The sequence below is a fragment of the Lycorma delicatula genome, chromosome 4, assembly GCF_047948215.1.
Source record: "Lycorma delicatula isolate Av1 chromosome 4, ASM4794821v1, whole genome shotgun sequence".
Classification (NCBI taxonomy): Eukaryota; Metazoa; Arthropoda; class Insecta; order Hemiptera; family Fulgoridae; genus Lycorma; species Lycorma delicatula.
This window is the reverse complement of record NC_134458.1, coordinates 1,642,792-1,666,688: the sequence shown is the minus strand read 5'-3', so window position 1 is coordinate 1,666,688 and position 23,897 is coordinate 1,642,792. Positions and strand designations below refer to the sequence as shown.

The 23,897-nt window shown below is 37.5% G+C and overlaps 1 protein-coding gene across 1 annotated transcript in view; it reads left to right on the top strand.

Moving 5' to 3' along the window:
• LOC142323039 (scoloptoxin SSD14-like) overlaps positions 1-23,897 on the top strand; it is a 144,540-nt gene that overhangs the window by 108,844 nt on the left and 11,799 nt on the right. The window contains exons 4-7 of the mRNA XM_075362133.1: positions 1,076-1,325; positions 3,403-3,563; positions 8,440-8,680; positions 16,266-16,379. Of these exons, the coding sequence (XP_075218248.1) occupies positions 1,076-1,325; positions 3,403-3,563; positions 8,440-8,680; positions 16,266-16,379 (766 nt within the window). The remainder of the gene's footprint in view (positions 1-1,075; positions 1,326-3,402; positions 3,564-8,439; positions 8,681-16,265; positions 16,380-23,897) is intronic.

Below are 23,897 nucleotides of genomic sequence, written 5' to 3'. Positions count from 1 at the left end.
ATAGGGAACATCCTTGTCAGACTCCCTTTCTTATGTTCTTCAATTGTTACTGTTGCTGTTTGGTTCCTGTACATGTTAGCAATTGTTCTTCTATCTCTGTATTTGAACCCTAATGTTTTTAAAATGCTGAACATTTTACTCCAGTCTACGTTATCGAACGCCTTTTCTAGGTCTATAAACGCCAAGTATGTTGGAGAAGTTGTCCGGAGCAAATAATATCCCTAAAATTTATGATAGACTTAAACAAAAGACGAAAAAAACAACTAATTACCTTCATCGACTTAAAACGTGATAAAATTAATTTTAACCGATACCAAGTCCAGAGTGAAATTCAGAGGTGAACTCTCTTGACCCTTCTCCATAAAAACTGTTTTGAGGCAAAGAGACGGCCTCTCACCACTCCTTTTTTAACTGCGCCCTCGAATTTGTCATGAGAAAATGGTATGAAATAAATCCCAAAAATATAAAAATGGGTACTAAGAAAAACTCCATCGCACTAAATCGCCTGTGTGCAGATGACCTTCCTGTTTTAGCAGATAATATTCAAGAAGCCAAAACACAAATCATGAGCTTCAAATCCAAGCACAAAAGGTTAGGGCTTCATATCTCTTTGGAAAAAACTGAACTAATGGCCATAGATCCTCTGGTAATAGAGCACATTACGGTAAAACAATCAGAAAATTAAAATAGTAAAACAATTTAACCTTTTCAGATCATGTAGCCATTGAACTGGCTACATGATCTGTAGCCAGTTTCTAGGTCTATAAACCCCAAGTATGTCTGTTTTTTTCTTTAATCTTCCTTCTACTATTAATCTGAGGTCTGAAATATCTTCCTTTGTCCCTATACTTTTCCTGAAACCAAATCGGTCTTATGCTAACACTTCTTCCACTCTCCTCTCAATTCTTCTGTACAGAATTATAGTTAAGAATTTTGATGCACGACTAGTTAAACTAATTGTTCGGTATTCTTCACATTTATCTGCCCCTGCTTTCTTTGGTATCATTACTATAGATGGTTATATATTTCAGTACAATTATATATGACTTGTTTTGTTTTTTTTTTTTATTTTCAGGCCGAAATGGAGAGAACCGACCCGAACAACTTTACATGGAGAACAGACCGTGTACGCATCTCCACCTCCTGGCAGCGGAGTTTTATTAGCATTTTTTAAAAATATAATTGACGGATATAAAATGGATGCTTCCAGCGTTTCTAACATTAATTCTACGATATTAACTACACATAGGATGGTTGAAGCCTTTAAATATGCTTTCGCTCGTAGAACAGAACTCGGCGATCCGGATTTTGTCAATATTACATCGGTAAGATTTTAAAATTGCTTGTAACCGATTCAAATCCAGTTATTTTGTTGTATAGTAATTTTTTTATTACGGATTGAACGCTTAACTATCCTTACAGTTTTCTTTCAGTTGCTGTGAACGATTTGATAGATAATATTGAAACTGTATTTTGTTCATTAAAATTGAATAATTTTAGAGTTCTAATGATAAGAAAAATCCTAAAATAAAAGTGGTTTTACCGGTGTGTGTGTGTGTGTGTGTGTGTGACATTTATTATGTATGTTAATAATCATTGATCAAATGTAAAGAGAACTTAACGATTTGAAAGTTTTATCATCGTAACGAATGTTGATCTTACCTTACCAGAGATTCATTTCTCTCTCTTTCTCTTTTACCTCCTTTCCTTCTAATGTGAAAAATCTTTTTAGGTAGATTTCATTAGAAAACTACCTATTGTAATGGGTACCATGAACGTTTCATATCCCTCAGACCCCAAAACCTTCAAAGGCGTATATATATATATATATATATATATATATATAAAATTACAAAATAAATTAAATAACACCTTATTTTTTTTATTCCAAAAGCACTTTCGTCGGAATCCACATCATCGGTTATATATAAGATATATTTATATATATATATATATATATATATATATATATATATATATATACTTCATTCATTTGAATGCAGCTCTCCAAGATTCCATATCTAGTACTAGTCGTTTCATTGCGGTATAACCCCCCTAACAATTTGTTTTACATATTCCAATTTTTGCCGGCATGCACAATTTTTTCCTTTTACTTGACCGTCTAATATTAAAGCGACTATTCCAGGATGGCTTAATATATGGCCTCTTGTTTTAATTATATTTTTCCAAATGCTTCTTTCTTCATCGATTTACTGCAACACCTTTTAATTTGTCACTTTATCCACCCGTCATATTTTTAACATTTTCCTATAGCACCACATTTCAAAAGCTTCTAATATTTTCTTCTCAGATACTTCAATCGCCAAGTTTCACTTTCATATAAAGGTTCGCTTCTAACGTATACTTTCAAAAATGTTTTCCTGACATTTAAATTAATTTTTGATGTAAAGGAATTATACTTCTGATTCGCTTGTGCTATTCGTCATTTTATATCGCTCCTGTTTCGTCCATTTTTATTAATTCTACTTCTCAAATAACAAAATTCTTCTACCTCTGTAATCTTTTCTCTTCCTGTTTTTACTTTCAGTGGTCCATTTTTTGTTATTTCTACTACATTTCATTACTTTCGTCTTATTCTTATTTTATTTTCTTGCGTAGGACTTCATTGTTCCTTCTAAATCCTTTTTATTCTCAGCTAGAATTACGATGTCATCAGCAAATCGTAGCATCTTTATCTTTTCACCTTGTATTGTTACTCCGAATCTAAATTGTTCTTTAACATCATTAACCGCTAGTTCCATGTAAAAATTAAAAAGTAACGGAGATAGGGAACATCCTTGTCGGACTCCCTTTCTTATTACGGCTTCTTTCTTATGTTCTTCAATTGCTACTGTTGCTGTTTGGTTCCTGTACATGTTAGCAATTGTTCTTCTATCTCTGTATTTGAACCCTAATTTTTTTAAAATGCTGAACATTTTATTCAAGTCTACGTTATCGAATGCCTTTTCTAGGTCTATAAACGCCAAGTATGTCGGTTTGTTTTTCTTTATTCTTCCTTCTACTATTAATCTGAGTGCTAAAGAAAATTGCTTCCTTTGTCCCTATACTTTTCTTGAAACAAAATCTGTCTTCTCGTAACACTTCTTCCACTTTCCTCTCGATTCTTCCGTACAGAATTCTAGTTAAGATTTTTGATGCGTGACTAGTTAAACTAATTGTTCTGTTTAATCTTCTGATTTATCTGCTCCTGCCTTCTTTGGTATCAGGAATTTGTCACTGTAGATTTAATTGGAACTGAACCTGTGTTTAAAGCGACTGTCAAAAGTATTAGATCAATGGGAATTATTCATGTTAACAATAAATTGTTGCCTAGTGTATTGCAAATTAATTATTATTTATTTTTTATTTTGTTTGTTTTAAAAGCGAATTTAAATATTTCAGTTCGTAAATGAGTTAACGTCGAAAGAGTATGCCGATTATATACGTAAACAAATAAGAGATGATCGTACGTTTAACGAAGCAAGTCATTATGGAACTGCTCATATCTCAGTTATATCACCAGATGGAGATGCAGTTTCTGTTACTAGCACCATTAATCTTTAGTAAGTTTCATTTTGTAATCGGTTATTTGACGCCTTGCTAAAGGCATCATTTTCATAAGATTATGTAATTAATATCTTCTAATAAAGCTACAACATGTTAAAGAAGCGTATATCTAAATTATGTTAAATTGAGATTTTACTCCAAAATTTGTGATTTTCTAAGCAATGGAGGGGGGTGTGGCTAAAACACAAGATTCCAAAAATTTCACCTTACGGGCAATAAAAATATTGTCATTTATCAGTTTAGTATTGAAGTTATAACTACTATTATACTATGCTGTATACTATCGGCACTGATGTCAGTATATACGACGTTTAGAAATAAAGTAATGAGACCGGTTCAGAAAACGTTTTTATTTACAATCCGATTTGAAATAGTTCCTTCAGAAGCCACGGCAACGCTTCAAACGGTTTTCCCAACCTTCATAACGGTGTTCGAATTCAGAAATGGAAATATCCTTCAACCGGTCGGTTACATTTTTAAAAATATATATTCTACTTTTTCGAAACGGTGTCCTTTGAGGTGTTTTTTTTAAAGTCGGAAACAGGGGAAATGTCGCAAGGACTCAAGTTAGGCGAATAAGGTGGTTGAGGAACTATAGGGATGGTTTTTTCTTTGCCAAAAACTCATTAATTGATTGATAATGCAGTGCAATAAGGCGCATTGTCATGATGCAGCACCCAGATATCTTTGATGGCAGTCTCAGGCGGGCAACTCTTTTAAAGAATTTCTCAGAAAAACATATTCATTTACAGTCTGTCCTGTAGGTAACCCATCAGGTTAGTCTATACGTCTTCCCAAATCAGCCAATTTGGAAGACGACAGTTCCAGCTTTCAAGTCCTAGTAAAGTCGGTAGTTTTTTTTCACACGTATCGTTGATACCGGTGTTCTTTCACGGTTGTGTTTCAATTAACCGCACATCTCAGGAACAGTCGAACTGAGAATATACAAGACTACACTTCATTTACACTCATACATATCATCCTCTGAAGTATTATCTGAATGGTAATTACTGGAGGCTAAACAGGAAAAAGAAAGCCTATCCTGTAGGCAAATACTCCTTATGGACAGTGCTGTTACTATCAAAGAAACAAATTAGGATGGTTTTGATTTGGTCATCCAGAGTGTGGGTTGTTCGCTACTGATTCCCGGTCGTCTGTAATTCCTGGCGGCTAAACAGGATAAAGAAAAAGAAAGTCTAACCTGTAGGCAAATACTCCTTATGGACAGTGCCGTTACTATCAAAGAAACAAATTAGGTTGGTTTTGATTTGGTCATCCAGAGCGTGGATTGTTCGCAACTGATTCCTGATCGTTTGAAAATGCTTTAAACCACCTAAAAACTTTGACTTGTGACAGAGCGTCGTCATTTTCAATTATGAAAACGTTTTGGTCATATTCTTACCGAGTTTAACACACAAAACTTGATTGTGCAATGTTGCTCGTAATTAGTATCGCTCATTTTTGTAAAAAATGTATACAAAAAGTTTACGTCTCATGTGGCGACTAAAAATATTAATAACTAATATAAATCCGCTGTTCATATAACCATATGTTTACTAGTAATTTTACAGTGTTGCCAATTTGGCTGCCCAAAAAAAAAAAAATAGTCTCATTACTTTATTTACAGACCTCATACTTCAGAAGAAAATTGCAGAAATTGTTAACTATTTAAATTCTGCATAAGAATCCATTCTTGGTGAAATTTTTTCATTTGATCTTCAGCCAATTTTTAAAAACTTTGTTTTGCCTTATAAGAAGCTGACAGTTGTTACTGCAATAATATTTACTTTAAAAAAATTTGTTAAACATTTCTCATCTCTCATTTAGCAAAAGATTTTTTTCATACTTTGATCGTCCTTTAGTTTTTATAGGAATAACATGTACATTGGGCTGAACAAAAGATGCTAAGCCGTCAAAACCTATCTGGTATGAAAATACTGCGTTAAGATTTGTAATGTTACAACATTTTACGGTAACTATATAATTATCAAACAAGTACTCCGGTTAAGTATTTGACAAATTACTGCCGATAAATCAGACAGAAAAATTAATAAATGACAAATTACTTCAGAGAGTAGAAGAACGCAGATTGTTCTTAAAAAGTAGAAGGCAAACTCTCACTTAAGGGATTAGTTTGAGTCAAATGATTTTACGGTTAATATTCTAGTTGAATAATACTAGATGATTAACTGGAGAAAGCCCTTGACTACAATTTTTAAACTAAGTCGCCAAAGCTGCTGGAACTAGCAGTGAACAGATGGCTTGTGATAGATTAACATGGTTACCTGCTAGCCGATGATTTAGATTGAATCGAAAGAAGATTAGTAGAGATGTACGGTATTTATAACAATTTTTTTTTTGTCTTCAGTCATTTGACTGGTTTGATGCGGCTCTCAAAGATTCCCTATCTAGTGTTAGTCGTTTCATTTCGGTATACCCCCCTAACAATTTGTTTTACATATTCAAATGTTGCCGGCATGCACAATTTTCCCTTTTTACCTGTCCGTCCAATATTAAAGCGACAATTCCAGGATGCCTTAGTATGTGGCATATAAGTGTGTCTCTTCTTTTAACTATATTTTTCCAAATGCTTCTTTCTTCATCGATTTGCCGCAACACTTCTTCATTTGTCACTTTATCCGCACATCTGATTTTTAACATTCTCCTATAGTACCACATTTCAAATGCTTCTAATCTTTTCTTTTCCGGTTTCTTTTCCGATTGTCCAAGTTTCACTTTCATATAAAGGTTCGCTTCTAACGTATACTTTCAAAAATGTTTTCCTGACATTTAAATTAATTTTTGATGTAAAAAAATTATATTTATGATTCGTCTGTGCTTTTCAGCATTTTATATCGCTCCTGCTTCGTCCATCTTTAGTAATTCTACTTCCCAAATAACAAAATTCTTCTACCACCATTATATTTTCTTTAACTAATTTTACATTCAGTGATCCATCTTCGTTATTTCTACTACATATTATTATTTTCGTTTTGTTCTTGTTAATTTTCTTGCGTAGGACTTCATCAATGCCGTTCATTTTTTCTTCTAAATCCTTTTTACTCTCGGCTAGAATTACTATATCATCGGCAAATCGTAGCATCTTTACCTTTTCACCTTGTATTGTTACTCCTGATCTAAATTGTTCTTTAATATCATTAACTGCTATTTCCATGTAAAGATTAAAAAGTAACGGGGATAGGGAACATCCTTATCGGACTCCCTTTCTTTTACGGCTTCTTTCTTAATGTTCTTCAATTATTACTGTTCCTGTAAGTATTTGTATCTCTGTATTTGAACCCTAATTTTTTTTAAAATGCTGAACATTTTATTCCAGTCTACGTTATCGAACACCTTTTCTAGGTCTATAAACGCCAAGTATGTTGGTTTGTTTTTCTTTAATCTTTCTTCTACTACTAATCTGAGCGATAAAAATTGTTTCCCATGTCCCTATACTTTTCCTGAAATCAAATCTGTCTTCTCCTAACATTTCTTCCACTCTCCTCTCAATTTTTCTGTACAAAATTCTAGTTAAGATTTTTTATGCATGACTAATTAAGCTAATTGTTCTGTAATTCTTCACATTTATCTTACTTTTAATGCTCTCTTAAATTCAGATCTCAGTGTTGTTTCTCCCCTTTCATCCTCTTCTTCCTCTTCTTCCTCTATAACACCATTTTCTAATTCATTTCCTCCGTATAACTCTTCAATATATTCCACCCACCTATCGTATTATAAATCGGTGTACCATTTTTGTTTAACACATTATTAGATTCTAATTTATTTACCCTAAAATTTTCTCTCGCTCTCTCAGACTGTCATCCGTCTCTTTCTCTCTTCCTCTGTCTCTCTTGTCTTTCTCACTCTCTCATTCTGTCAGTCTTTCTCTTTCTCTCTCTCTCTCTCTCTCTCTCTCTGTGACTCACATTCACCTCTCAGTGTATCTATCTGTATGTCTGTCCATCTCTCTCTGCTCTCTCACACTGTCTATCTCTCTCCCCTCTGTCTTAATTTCTGTCTCTCTCTCTCCAAGCTCTCCAACCTTTCTGTCTCTCACACCCTCACTCTCTCTCACTCTTTCTCCCCTTCCTCTGTCCTTCCTCTTGTCTTTCTCGCTCTCTCATTCTGTCAGTCTTTTTCTCTCTCTCTCCCTCTGTCTCACACTGTATGTATGTCTGTCTCTATCTTTCTGTCACTCTCTCTCTATCTCTCTCTCTCTCTGTGACTCTGTCTGTCTCTCTCTCTCTCTCTCTCTTCAACCTTTCTGTCTCTCACACACTCTCTCTGTCTCTCTTGTCTTTCTCCCTCTCATTCTGTCTGTCTGAGTGTCAGTCTTTTTCTCTCTCTCCCTCTGTCTGTCAGTCTCTCTCTCTTCAACCTTTCTGTCTCACACCCTCTCTCTCTCACTCTTTCTCCCCTTCCTCTGTCTCTCTTGTCTGTCTCACTCTCTCATTCTGTCTGTCAGTCTTTTTCTCTCTCTTCCTCTGTTTCACACTGTATGTCTGTCTCTATCATTTTCAGAAAATTTTCCTTAACTTTCCTGTATGCTCCGTCTATTTTTCCAATGTTCATTTCTCTTTCCACTTTTGAACACTTTTCTTTAATCCACTCTTCTTTCGCTAATTTGCACTTCCCGTTTATAATATTTCTTAATTCTCCATAGTTCCTTTTATTTTCTCCATCACTAGCACTCTTATATATTCTACGTCCATCCATCAGCTGCAATATATCCTCCGTGTTATAACAAATAGTTGTCGATTTCTACAAAAAAATAATTTGGTACGAATTATACGATTATTTTTTATAATCGCAGATTTTTAACCGGTGTAATGAGTAATAATTAATATTCGCTTTTCTTAATACTTGTTTCAGTTTTGGAGCCGGCATTACATCAAAACGCACCGGTATAATACTTAACAGCGGTATGGATGATTTCTCAGTTCCCGGTAATGTAAACTATTTCGGCTTACAACCGTCACCGAATAATTTTATCGAGCCTGGAAAAATGTCATTGTCATCGGTCAGCCCTACAATAATTGTTGATAAAGATGGTAATGTAACAATGGTTATTGGAGCTTCTGGCGGCACTAAAATTACTACAGCTGCGGCCAGTGTAAGTTTATTAAACTAAAAAAAAAAAAATATTTATTTCTGTATGAATGCTTGAATTCTTGTACATGCGTGTTTTTTTTTTTTGTTATAGAAAATTAAAAAAAATGAATTTATTAAAGAAGTTATATTTATGCAAGTCTTTAAAAGGAATGCAAAACTGGCGGGAATATTACAAATCTTTCCTTCGAATCGCAGTGCCTGGACAGTGTCCCTTGCTGCGTATGATTCTGTAATCGGACGTATTTCAAAGGTTTATTTTAATGACGGGTCTAAGTATCAAATTTTGTTATTTTTTATGGACGGATTTGTGTACGGCATTCCTGCCGTACATGCCGAAATGGGTTTGAGCATTCTCAAACCCATTTCTGGGTCCGACCGCGGGAGACTGGGCTTTTAAAACCTCTGCCCCCGATGAAATTGCCCTTCAGACCGTCCATTGAAGTCCTTTCGGTGCTAGCAGGAATACGCCACAACCCTTTAAAAGTGCGTAATGGAAACCGTTCTCCACACATCTTCATTAATTTAGTTTTCCTGTTTAAACCGCATAAAAGACAAATTTTATTAAAAATGCATCCGAATTCAATAATTTTACTTACCTGATCTATAAAAGATGTGTATCCAATAAGTCATGGTAGGTATCTGGATTAACCCACCGGGTTGGTCTAGTGGTGAACGCGTCTTCCCAAATTAGCTGATTTGGAAGCCGAGAGTTCCAGCGTTCAAGTCCTAGTAAAGCCAGTTATTTTTACACGGATTTGAATACTAGATCGTGGATACCGGTGTTCTTTGGTGGGGTTGGGTTTCAATTAACCACACATCTCAGAAACGGTCGAACTGAGAATGTACAAGATTACACTTCATTTACACCCATACATTTCATCCTCATTCATCCTTTTTTTTTTTTTTTTTTTTTTCTCTCAGCTCCCCTGGGCCGGACCGACTTGTTGGTATTACGCCGCCCAGGGGAGTGTCTTTAAACTCAAATAGGCCTCCCCACCTACCGGCTATATACCGGCAAGGCAGGTTGGCCTACCGGTTAGCTCTTTTTGAGAGTTCTTTATCAATATTGGCCCCTTGGGGACCCAAAAGGGCAATACTAATACACCACGCCAGACCCAGTTCGCCGCGACGCGGTACCGGGTCCCTTCAGTATTCAGTGTGCTCTTGCCTGACTGTTACCCGTGGAGTCCTTGGTGGCTCATCAGTGCCAACACACCGCAGCATGCTGGACCTCACCAGCAAGGCTGTCCACCCGGTCCTATTCTAGCCAACACCTTGTCTTCTCTCATCGGAGTATTTCTGTAGAACAACTTGTCTAACAAAACTAGCAAAATTATTCCGGTTTGACTCGCTTCTTAGCATGTAGTCTATTGTTGTCTCTGGAGTTATACCTGTGAGTGACTTACTATGTCTAAGTGTGTCCCACCTATTGCACTCAAAAAAGGTGTGCTCAGCATCATCTATCTCGTTGCAGTAGTTGCAAATTGGCTCTTCTCTCTTGCCTATTTTGTGCAGGTAGTTATTGAAGGAACCATGTCCTGTAAAAAACTGCGATAGGTGATGATCAACCTCACCAAATCTTCTCGACAACCACGGCTTGATGTCGGGGATGAGGGTTCTCGTCCATCGACCCACAGCTTCCTGCGACCATCTTTCCTGCCAGATATTATAAACGGCATCCCTGACCTCTTGTTCTGGCTTGCCTTGTGCCCTCTCCACCCTCTTTTTTGCGATTAGGTCAATAGGAGGCGTGCCCGATAACACGCACAGGGCGGCATAGGACACTGTCCTGTATGCGGACACAACACCTAGGAGCACACACCTGTGCGTCCTCGCCAGTCTCTCTTTGTTGCGCCTGATGGCGATAGAGCGCCACCAGGCCGGAACGGCATACATAAGCGAAGACACGACGGTGGTCGCCAGTAAACGGCGCTTTGAGGCCCGAGGGGCATTCTGCGATGACATAATGATGTTTAGACTTTTTATCATCCTTTCTGCCTTGTTGCATACATTGACTATGTGCTCGGTGAATCTACCGTTTTTCTGGAGGATAACTCCTAAGTACTTGATGTTATTCGCTTCTTCTATAGCATGACCGTTGATGGAAATATTGAACGGTTCTACCACTCTTCTACCCGTAAAGGCAATACACCGGCATTTTTCCGTAGACAGTTGCAGACCCCTGGACCTCAACCACTCCTGTATAGTGTCGATGGCCGCATACACCCTCTCCCGCACCTCCAAGACCGTCCTTCCCTCTACGAGGACTGCAAGGTCATCTGCATAAGCCAGCACCTGAACGCCGACAGGAAACTCCTTCTGAAGGAGTTCATCTATAATCACCAGCCACAACAACGGCCCCAAAACAGAGCCCTGCGGAACTCCACCGTGCATTTGAAAATGTACTGTTTCTTCCTGTGCTTCCACCAGACATCCTCTGTTGGACAAGTAACATTCAATTTGCCTACGCAGGTACGGGCTGAGGCCCCTAGCCGCAACTGCGTCATTAATATGACCCCAACCGATAGCCCCGAACGCGTTTTTTATGTCTAGTGATAGCATCAGTGGAATTCTCCTGGTTCGCCAAGTTCCTCTCTTCACCTCGTCGGCCCATCCCGAAATTCGGTAGATAGCCTGCACGGTGGATCGCCCCCGCATAAACCCGTACTGGTTAGGACTGATTCCGGCTCCCTCTTCTAGTTCTTTGATGATGCGGCGAGCCAGCATCTTTTCTACTAGCTTCCCCATCATGTTAAGGAGGCTCAGGGGTCTATAGGTTATATCTTCCTCCGAAGAGGTGCCTTTAGGTAGGAATACCACTCTGGCCTCCTTCCAGCAGTCGGGGAAGTCTCCGTTCTCCATGCCATGGCTGGCAATCTCGAGCATCTCCCAGGGAGCCTTCTGAACCAGCCCCTTGATCACTGCCGCGGGAATCTTGTCCGGGCCAGGGCTCTTTTTGGTTGCCAAACTCCTCGCCGCAAGTTGCAGCTCTTCCATGGTGAATCTTCTATTGTCGCAAGGTGTGGATCTCACGATATCAGGCACTGTATGCGGGAACAACCTGGCTATCTCCCTTGCAACACTGGTCTTATTGAGGATAGGCATACGTCTCCCGAACTTTTTGGTCACAATACGATATGCCTGGCTCCAGGGATTGCTGTCAAGCTCTTCGCAGAGCCTGATCCAGCAATCCTTTTTACGTCTCTTAATAGCCTTATTGAGCGTTCTTCTTGCCTCGAGGTATCTATTGGCTATTTCCTGGTACCCTTCTCTGTTATTTCTAAGAATACGTTGTTTCCTTCTCCTAAGGGACTGGAGCTCTTGTCTCATTGCTTCAATTTCAGCAGTCCACCAATATACGGAGCGCCTCCTTGTATTGTTAGCTGCCATTCTGTCCATTTCCTGCTTTATTATATTAGATAAAGCCTCAGGTGATTGTTGATGGCTATCAGACAGTCTACTTGCAGTCCTGTTGACGATTTGCTCTATTTGTACTGATGAGAATCTCGGTGGGGGGGAGTGCACTTCACGCCTGAAATGTACGTCTTTCAAATCCAAGATAGTGGCGCGGTGATCGCTCGCTATATCTTCTGAGAGAACCATCCACTGGTACTGATTCCTCCTCCACCTACAGTCCAGGATGGTGAGGTCAAGCACCGACCGATGACCTCTCGCTACGTGGGCGTATCGTCATTAATGCAGATGCAGCCGGCAGTTTCCAGGAGATCGGCAAGGATCTGTCCCCTCCTGTTTGGTGTTTCGACTGCCAGCCGCCACCATTTTGCTGTTAAAATCACCCAACATTACGATCCTCTTGGTTGAATTGGTAATCACACCTTGTAAAGTGTCGATGAAGTTAGTAAAGTCCGCGATCGCAATGTTGGACGAAATGTACACACCCACGAATAGAGTTGTTTCGGTTTCAACAGACACCACGCCACTACCTCTAAACTTGAAATTCCATTGTATACTATGACTTACATCCATAATCGCAACATCTCCCGACATATCAACAGTCCATCCAAGTTTGGCAGCTTCATATTTATTGGGTTCGGTGACCACAAGGAGGTCTACGTTCTTGTCTGCAACAGCACGACTAATTAAGTCGTGAGCGAGAATACTCCTATTGGCATTCGCTAACATAGTCCTAATCATGCAATTTTTTCTTACATTGCCATGCTCCAGTCCTATGTTCACCGCTCTTACAATCGAGGCATTGCTTAGGTTCAAGACAATCCGCTATCTTGTGACCTCTGCTACCGCAGTTGAAGCACAAATCGAGCCTATCTGGGCCCTTACATTCGTGCCTTCTATGGCCCGTGCCCCAACAACGGTAGCACCTGTCTTCATCTTCCCGGATGTACACCCGGCAACTAATCCATCCGATTCTTATTCTTTCCTCGACCAGTTTGCATGCCGCTCTATAAGAGGTCATGACCGTAATATTTTGTGTCTCGCCAAAACCTTTCCTCATGGATGTTATCTTGACTTCCTCGCTAGAACCCACGCGTTTTATAATGGCAGCCATAACCTCTTGCTCTGTTGTGTCATGCTCGACATCTCGGATGTGCACAACAGTTCTCCTTCCAGCTCTGCTTTTTATATCAACGTGAAGGTCGGCAGCCTTGTCCCTCAGGATAGATGTAAATTGTTCCGCTTTCTCTGCACCCTGTATCCTATCGTGAAGCTCCTCGTTACGGCCCTTTCGCAATGAGATGACGTTATTTGCCTCCTCGCTGGTGACAGCATCCTTCATGGACCGGAGGAGCTCCGCGTACGTTTTTCCTTCCGCCTTAACAATCACTGTTCGGCTTTGCTCCGCCGGTGGAGTAGCCTTCTTTATCGGGATTTTTACCGATTGATTATTACCGATGTGCCTGGTCCCACCATCCCCTTGGAGAGTTAACACATATACAGGTGTTTCCCTTGCTCTGAAGATATAGGATATGATCTTCTTGGCAAAATTTCCCATACTGCCCGAAGGCAGTATGTACGCTGAATTTGGTGACTGTATAGCTATCTTTTTGAACGCCTTCAATAAACAAGAAAGGGTTTCCTTTTCCGGGGCTCCCGAGTCATAATGTATCTTAAATTTCTTCTTCTTTTCTTCAACGGTTTGGTCTCCTATTAGAGTTATTTCGTCTTTTATGATGTCACCAGCTGCGAGCTTGTTACCTATATCCTGCTCACCTACTCTCCTTAAATCTCTAAGAGTACAAGTGTCTTTGACTTCAGGTGGAAGGTCAGTAACCAACTTTAGCTTGCCCCTAAGTGAGTTAGGCCACCTTTTAGGGAGGAGCTCAATGAGTTCTTCATCACTCAAATCGCTGGTCAAAATATACTCCATGTAATCGTCACCCGCAATAGGGTCCGTTTGGGTAGCTTGGGAAGTCTTTGTGTCTGGAGAGGACAGCTCGGAAAGCGCATTCAGTCCCTCGTATACTCGCCTTAGATCCTGTTCACGGGTCGCAATGTACTTATTCAAACCTGGGCCTAAATGCTGTTTCAACGATATCAGTATCAGACCCAATCGGTATGCTAGACTGCTCGCTGTATCGGGTGCCTCTTCTTCCTCCTCGGAAGATCCTTGACGGAGCCTCTTCTTCCCTTTTAGATCGGTTTTCTTGACCGTCGCCGATTTTGTCATGCTGCTGCTACTTTGGGCGGATGTCCCATCCATAGGGAGTGAACCGCGTCTTCGCATGATATAGTACTGTACTCAGGCGGCCGTCCCAAGTTCTACGAGTACCCACTCGGGGAAGGGGCCCCCCAAAAAATATTTGGGGGGGGGTCGTGGTGGTAGGGGGTTAGAGAAGGTTTTGGGACGAATTTATGTCCAGGTAGGAAGGAAATCGAGTGGGTAGTTTTCGAGATATTAGTAGAAATGTAATTCCCTATTAAAACAGCTCTGAGGACTTAGAAAAAATCTCTACTAGTACGACGGTAATACGAGAGAATAATTACAAGTCCTTGTTTACTACAATAAACACGCCTGTATGAGCCTGTATATTAACTTAGAAAAATTTCGCTAAGAAATATTATAATATTATACTATTATAACCTCAATAGTATATAATGAAACACAAAAAAGTATCTTCTACTCACTCTTCTGAATTGTATGTAAACAATTCCTCATTCATCCTCTGAAGTATTATCTAAACGGTAGTTACCGGAGGCTAAACAGGAAAAAGAAGAAGGGTATCTGGATTAGTGGTTTAAATTGTTTAGATATTTTTAAACTATATTCACATTTTTTGTATCGGGTTTGTCTAGAACAAGAGCAATTATTTGTTTTTCAATTTTTATAGGTTTTTTATAGCGTCCGGCATATAAATCTGACGATTTTGTAGTAATTGTTATGTTGGCACCACTGTCAATGAGAAGACGGAAATGTTGTACATCGACAGGTCTATTCATGCTGTTTCAGTAGCCGGTATGTCATGGTCGGGTAAACAACAAGCGTTTGTGATTGAAGTCTATTTTAAATATAATGACTCAGTTATTGTAACACAGCGTTTATTTCGCACGCTCAATCATCGCGATGATTGAGCGTGCAATGTCAAATTTTAGTACAAGGTTAAGTGTGTGTGAGGAGTGATGGAAAATATTTGGATGACATAATATTCAAATAAAAAAAATCTAAGTCTCTCTCTCTCTCTCTCACTGTCTCCCTTTCTCTCTCTCTCTCTCTCTCTCTCTCTCTCTCTCTCTCTCTCTCTCTCTCACTCTCTCTCTCTCTCTCTCTGTCGCCCTTTCTCTTTTTATTTTTCTCTCTCTCTTTCTTTCTCTCTCTCTCTCTCTCTCTCACTCTCTTTCTCTCTCTATATATATATATATATAAATTCTCTATAAATTGAAAAATTGATCTTTAATTAGATGTATTAAATAGTACGAAACACAGTTTATTATTATCCCTGAAAAATCGTCAGGTTTATATGCCGAACCCTGTAAATGTGATGCAGTCTATGAAACCACGCCGTAAGTAGGAAAACTCACATTTCTAGTTTTCACAGTTTCTAATAAAACACAAAATTGTAAAAATGTTGAAGAAATGAAGACATCTGGCTATCATTACCAACTTTATAAAAATAGTACTAAAATTTGTGTAAAATAATTCGACTGAAACTTGTAATTAATATTTTTTATTTAAAAAATAAGTCTCGTATAAATGGATTAACATAATAAAAATATTACGGTACTTTCATCGCAACAAGCTTTGAAGAAACAAAATTCAGTAAGTCACATTACTGACTTGTGACGTGGTTTCAAAAATGCACCGTGTGTACTTCAAGATCCGCTTTTGGTATTTTAAAAGCGGAAATATTTGAATTTAGTTATTGAATTCGTTTGACAGATGTTAAAACCTAAAAATCAATTTTTTTTTTTGTTAATTTTTGCTGTTCTGGAAAATAACGCGTGCCGACTTACAGAATTCAGGTTTCATAGACCGTATCACATGTACTTTTCCATCAGTCTACTGATGATGATTGCGTAACAATTTCTGTCGACTAGGCTTAGCTTTAACGTATATTTTATAAAATATTAAATAAATTTTATTTGGTTATTAATTGTATTTTATTGAATAGGTGATTACTAGTTACACGTGGTTTAACAGAACGTTAAAAGAAGCTGTTGACGAGAGTAGAATTCATCACCAACTCTATGCTATGGAAATCAGTTACGAATATGGAGTTATCGAGGTAAATATTTTTATATTTTCTTTAACTATTTGGCTTATTGTATAGCCATCAAAAAGGAACCTTGCAGAAAGATCTTTTACTATTTTCTAGTTTTTCATTTGACACCGGGTCAACAAGCTTCTTATTCTGACCCTAAAAAAAAAAGTTAAGCGATATAAAACATCTGTAATAATGAGACTAGTTTTTTTGGCAGCCAAATTGGCAACGCTGTAAAGTTATAAGCAACGTTGTGCGATCAGGTTATGCGTTAAACTGTATAAGAATGTTACTGAAACTTTAACAAAATTAAAAATTGAAATGAAGAGATGATGCTCTGTGACTACCCCAAGTTCTTAGGCGGTTTAAAGGATGGCCGGAAATCATTTACAGACAATCCACGCACTGTAAGACCCGTTAACGACAAAAAGTGACGACAATGTCGAGTGAATTGAAGACTTGACACGGTACGACCGGGCGAATGATTGCTGAACAATTGAATTTCAACCTTACAACACAGTCCATCAAATTTTGACAAACAAATCGGACGTGAAAGATGTTTCTGCAAAAAAGGTCCCAAAAAAATCTCACTGTTGAACAGAAAAACAATAGGGTGGAAATGTGTCACGCGATCTTCTAGGGCGAATTGAAACCGTTGCTGTTTTTCTAAAATATGTTATTACTGGTGATGAATCTTGGATATGGTCAAGGAGTTGCACACTTCAAACTTACTGTGTGGTAATTTGTTTCGTAGATAAGAAATACAGTCATCTACCTACGCGTCTACTGATAAGTAATGCGTTCTTCGATAGCACTATCCGTAAGTGTTTTCCTTCACTGTGTTTTAATAGTTTGTCAATTGATCTCTATAACAATTTAGAAGAAATAACAATTGAGAAACTATTACAAAACAGACGTAGTCACTTAGACTTCAAACTTTACCTTCTGACGAATTTTAACAAAATGACAATCAATTTTAATATATATATATATATATATATAATTTAATTATGTAGGTTTATAATTTATATATATATATATATTAATCATAATTTAGCCATTCTGCCATCTCTTTAAGATGGCAGAATAGTCAAAGGTACTCTTTTTTTTTTGTCTTCAGTCATTTGACTGGTTTGATGCAGCTCTCCAAGATTTCCTATCTAGTGCTAGTCGTTTCATTTCGGTATACCCCCTCATCCTACATTACTAACAATTTGTTTTACATATTCCAAATGTGGCCTGCCTACACAATTTTTCCCTTTACCTGTCCTTCCAATATTAAAGCGACTATTCCAGGATGCCTTAGTATGTCGCCTATAAGTCTGTCTCTTCTTTTAACTATATTTTTCCAAATGCTTCTTTCTTCATCAATTTGCCGCAACACCTTTTCATTTGTCATTTTATCCCACAATCTGATTTTTATCATTCTCCTATAACACCACATTTCAAAAAGCTTCTTCTCAGATACTCCGATCGTCCAAGTTTCACTTCCATATAAAGTGACACTACAAACATATACTTTAACGTCAGGAAAAATCTTTTTCTGACGTTTAAATTAATTTTTGATGTAAAGGAATTATACTTCTAATACGCCTGTGCTATTCGGCATTTTATATCATTCCTGTTTCGTCCATCTTTAGTAATTCTACTTCCCAAATAACAAAATTCTTCTACCTCCATAATCTTTTCTCCTCCTATTTTCACATTCAGTGGTCCATCTTTGTTATTTCTAATACCTTTATTTTGTTCTTGTTTATTTTCTTTTGTAGGACTTCATCCATGCGATTCATTGTTTCTTCTAAATCCTTTTTACTATCGGCTAGAATTACTATATCATCAGCAAATCGTAGCATCTTTATCTTTTCACCTTGTACTGTTACTTCGAATCTAAATTGTTCTTTAACATCATTAACTGCTAGTTCCATGTAAAGATTAAAAAGTAACGGAGATAGGGAACATCCTTGTCGGACTCCCTTTCTTATTAGGGCTTCTTTCTTATGTTCTTCAATTGTTATTGTTGCTGTTTGGTTCCTGTACATGTTAGCAATTGTTCTTCTATCTCTGTATTTGAACCTTAATTTGTTTTAAATGCTGAACATTTTATTCCAGTCTACGTTATCGAATGCCTTTGCTAGGTCTATAAACGCCAAGTATGTTGGTTTGTTTTTCTTAAAACTTCCTTCTACTATTAATCTGAGGCCTAAAATTGCTTCCTTTGTCCCTATACTATTCCTGAAACTAAATCGGTCTTCTCCTAATACTTCTGCCACTCTTCTCTAAATTCTTCTGTATAGAATTCTAGTTAAGATTTTTGATGCAAAAGTACTCAAGGAAAACAAATTGGAATTTGGTAAGCTGTTTTTAAAAAAAATATATATATAGTTATTATACCAAGCAGTGCCATGTTTGGATCTCTTTGAGAAATCATTTTTATCTTCTGGGATATATTCTGCCAACTGAAGTTTTAGCTCACACAAATGCATCTTCATCCAAATTTTTCTCAGTATTATAAGAAGTGAGTATAAACATATGAAAATGTTGGCTTTTAATACAAATAATGCAGATATCAAGCGTCTTAATAAAAGTGTGAACTTGGTTAATAGAATTTTTTAATTACGTCCTTGTAAATTCTTATTCAAGTGGTTTAAATGCGAAAATACATCAGGTAAGTAAGCCAGCCATTCTGGAAAAATACTATTAATTCATCTTCCAATTTCAATAACCGGGTTTATTTATATTTTCCCCTGATATAACCATGTGATTTCTCTATGGAAAAGAAGATATTTTTTCTTTTCGCACTTTTCATCGTATAGTTTACCAAATAGCCTGTTCTGTAATGGTTTGATCATAATAAAATTAACCACTTTTACAGTTTTACAAAGAATTTTTTTGAGACTTTCCAGTATATTTTTTGTTGCAAGAGCATGTCTATGAAGGAAGCAATGAGTCCATTCCGACTTTCTGTAATTCCCATTATGACTATTGCTGAGAGGACGTGTTCCAACATATCATAGTTTGAACATGAAGCTCACACTGAATATTATGCAAGCAGACCAAATTACAAAAAGCATGTACACATCAAGTTGGAACCTCTGAAATTTCTCATATTTGTACACTAAGGTAAAACCACCAGTAGTTGACACCTACAACGAAAAAATACAATAACAAGAGAAACAAAGGTGTTAGATGATTAATGTTTGTCTGTCTGTGTAGTGTAGCTCTCTAATGGTGTGTATGTGAACTACTGTACCCACCATCTTTAGCAGCAGTCTCACCACAATCATCTGATGATAACAGTGCATGTGTTTTAATTGATTGTTGCGATTTTGTTGTAGAGTTTGCTAAGAACAGGCTGAAAGGTAAGCGTTGTAAATTTAAACACCAATTGTAATTTTGATTAAGAAGGTATTTAGTACTTTGTTTTAGACTCAAAAATGTACATACAGTTATTTAAAATAACCAAAAAATTTTTAAAAAATGGCTGTTGGGCGTCGTGTCAACTACTGAAACTTTACATGACATAATATTGAGTAGTTGACACTTGGTGTCAACTTGTGGGTAATAATATAATTTGATAGTTCTGCTTTATTTGAGTGTTATTTAACTTCTTTCAAAGCAAAATCGTGTATTATAACCTCCAAAAAATGTTCAAACCAAATAGTTGACACCGCCTGTCAACTATTTGAGTCACAATGTGTCAACTTCTGAATTACTCCCTCTTTCATTTTCAAATGCCTCCAACTATTACTTGAAAATACTTAAAGAAGAATTACTTGAAATACTGTGGAAACCAAGCCTTTTATATTACAAAGTCAAGAAATTATGGAAGACTAGCTGGTCAGAGGTAGCTTCATTCAATGTTCCTGTCTAGCCGGAATTCAGCTCCCTACATCCTTGTACTTCATAGTTATGAGAATAATAATAATAATTTTTTTTTTGTCTTCAGTCATTTGACTGGTTTGATGCAGCTCTCCAAGATTCCCTATCTAGTGCTAGTCGTTTCATTTCAGTATACCCTCTACATCCTACACCCCTTACAATTTGTTTTACATATTCCAAACGTGGCCTGCCTACACAATTTTTCCCTTCTACCTGTCCTTCCAAAATTAAAGCGACTATTCCAGGATGCCTTAGTATGTGGCCTATAAGTCTGTCTCTTCTTTTAACTATATTTTTCCAAATGCTTCTTTCTTCATCTATTTGCCGCAATACCTCTTCATTTGTCACTTTATCCACCCATCTGATTTTTAACATTCTCCTATAGCACCGCATTTCAAAAGCTTCTAATCTTTTCTTCTCAGATACTCCGATCGTTCAAGTTTCACTTCCATATAAAGCTACGCTCCAAACATACACCTTCAAAAATCTTTTCCTGACATTTAAATTAATTTTTGATGTAAACAAATTATATTTCTTACTGAAGGCTCGTTTAGCTTGTGCTATTCGGCATTTTATATCGCTCCTGCTTCGTCCATCTTTAGTAATTCTACTTCCCAAATAAACAAATTCTTCTACCTCCATAATATGGAATTTACTTCTTGCATTCCGATAACCTGCACAACCTATCTTAATTTTGCTTAACTTAATTAACTAGAGAATAGGGATAAGTTACCTAATATGTTAACATTTAATTTTTGTATTTTTTTACAACTTCCATACATTTCATTCCTGTATTTATACAAAGTAGGCATAAATTCACTTATTGAACCCTTTTTTTTCATTTCAGAACACAAATAAACTACTAAAGAGTGTATCATAATAGTGTATAATAATTTTATATGTAAAATAAATAAAGAGTGTAAAAAAATAAAGAGTTTTGTATAGAGTGTCAACTACTGAAAATAAAAAGTGTAACTACTAAATATTCTTGTTTTCGCTTGGTGTCAACTACTGAACCTGTCCTCTTTTGTTTTAAAAAAAAAATAAATTTTTCACATTCATTTTATTAATTTTATTCTTGTGACAATATGATAGAAGAATAGTTTGTGCAGCTATGAGTAATTTTAAGTTTCCCCTACCGTGAATTCGGTTGAAGAAATGTTAACAAACAGACAAATAAATCCTTAAGGTGTCAACTACTGGTGGTAGTCCTAGTAAAGCCAGTTATTTTTACACGGATTTGAATACTAGATCGTGTATACCGGCGGTGTTCTTTGGTGGTTGGGTTTCAATTAACCACACATCTCAGGAATGGTCAAACTGAGAATGTACAAAACTACACTTCATTTACACTCATACATATCATCCTCAATTCATCCTCTGAAGAATTATCTAAACGGTAGTTACCGGAGGCTAAACAGGAAAAAGAAAGACCATCTGGCTTGGTTTTCTTTACGGTTGTTTGAATAACTTTATTACTTATATTAAGAGCATTCATGAAAAATAATTTACTCACTCTAATATATTTATCTTCAACTATGAAGGAATATGCATAATTTAACGATCTAGCACTTTCGCTTCTGGCATATCTATATTTTGGCTCAATTCAATTATTGTCATTTGTTTTGATATATGTAATCCCTTTGACGATTAACATCACCTAACCTTAAATAGGACTGTAATAACTCCTGCCTATGTAAATGTGAAATATTATCACTGCAAGATAACCTACATTTAGTATCGCAAGGTGGGTGTAATGTTCTTTCTGAAATCTCTTTACACTGACGGCGAGTCAGTGTGGCGAGAGCCGCATTGTCGGACTGTGTGGGAGTTCCTAGATGAGGTTGTGTAGTTCAACACTTGTTTTTTGATTTTTTTATAAACAAGTATAACAACTTGGTTTTTTGGTTATGAATACTACTTTTATACTGAAATTTTCTAAGTCGAAAGACAAGATTCGACAACCGAATCATTTAACGTAAACAAGGACTTAGGAAATTTTTCTAAGTGCTACGAAGTGAATTTAGTAGGGGGAATTCCTTTTCCTTCATAACTTCTGCAATAGTTACCCTATCCAAAAATTTCCTTGATATAAATCCCGATCACAAAAAATCCCAAACTTTTGACAAATTGTTTGGGTCACTAGGGCGTGTGGGTATTCGCTGGAGTCGGAATGATCTTCTTAGTCCAGTACTACACCATGAGAAGGCGTGGGTCACTTCCTTTGTAAGGGGCATCCTCCGAAAGTGGTGGCACGACGAAATCGTCTATAGTCAAGAAAATGGACATCAAAGAGAAAAAGAGAGCCCGTCAGGGCTCCTCTAAAGAAGAGGATGGGTCGCCGTACTCATTTGGCAGTCTGGTTCACCAGCTTGGACAAGCGATTGATACCCTGAAACAGCACACGAGGTCAGGTTTGACTAGATATACGAGGTGCGACAATAAAGTAATGAGACTGATTTTTCTTTGCAAGATGTGGCAACCCTGCAGCTTGCGTAGGCACACCATCTTTGACCTTGGTCTATAAGATACTTCTAGTCCAAGCGGCACATTGATGCAAATGCTCAGTCGTGAGTTGTGCTGTAATAAGTGAACACGTGTTTGTGTCTCTCGTCACAGAAATGAAACCGCAAAATATTGCGCGACGGTATATCATTTCTTTTTGCGTTAAATCGGGTGAAAACACGACGACAACTTACGGTAAGCTTCAGAAGGTTTTTGGAGAGGAGGTTATGTCAAGTGCTCAAGTTTTTCGGTGGCATAAAATTTTTAGTGAAGGCAGAACGAATGTTGAAGATGAAAACCGCAGTGGACGACCATCAACCTCACGGACAGATGTCAAGTTGACCAGGGTGCGTGAAATCGTACGATCTGATTGAAGATTATCCGTGAAAATGATTGCAGAAGAACTAAACATCGATCGTGAAACGGTTCGTCTAATATTAACTGAAGATCTTGGTATGAGAAAGATTTGTGCAAAAATGGTCCCCAAAAATCTCACACAACAACAGCGAGAAACACGGAAAAATGTGGCAGCCGATCTGTTAGAGCAAACGGAAATCAATCCAGATTTGTTGAGCCGTGTTATTATTGGTGATGAAGGTTGGTTTTTTCAATACGATCCAGAGACAAAACGCCAAAGTTCGCAATAGTGCTCAAAGGGATCACCCAGACCAAAAAAAGCTTGCATGTCAAAATCAAAAGTAAAACGCATGCTTATGTGCTTCTTCGACTCCAAGGGAATTGTTGATAAAGAGCGGGTGCCTTCTGGACAAACAGTTAACCGATATTTCTACAAAGAAATTCTAGAAAGACTACTTGAACGAGTTCTTCGTGTCCGTGCCAACATTGCTGATAATCGGATTCTGCATCACGATAATGCGCCATCCCATACTGCTCTGTCAGTACGGCAATTTTTAACCTCAAAACAAATTTCAGTACTACCACAGCCACCTTATTCACCAGATATCACTCCGTGCGACTTTTTTCTATTTCCAAGAGTCAAAATGGCGGTCAACGGACACCATTTTCAAACAACACAAGATGTCCAAAAAGCTGTGACGAGGGTCTTGGAGGATATTACGGAAGAGATTTCCAGAAATGTTACCATCAATGGCAGAACCGTTGGAATAAGTGTGTGCAATCAGAGGGGAACTACTTTGA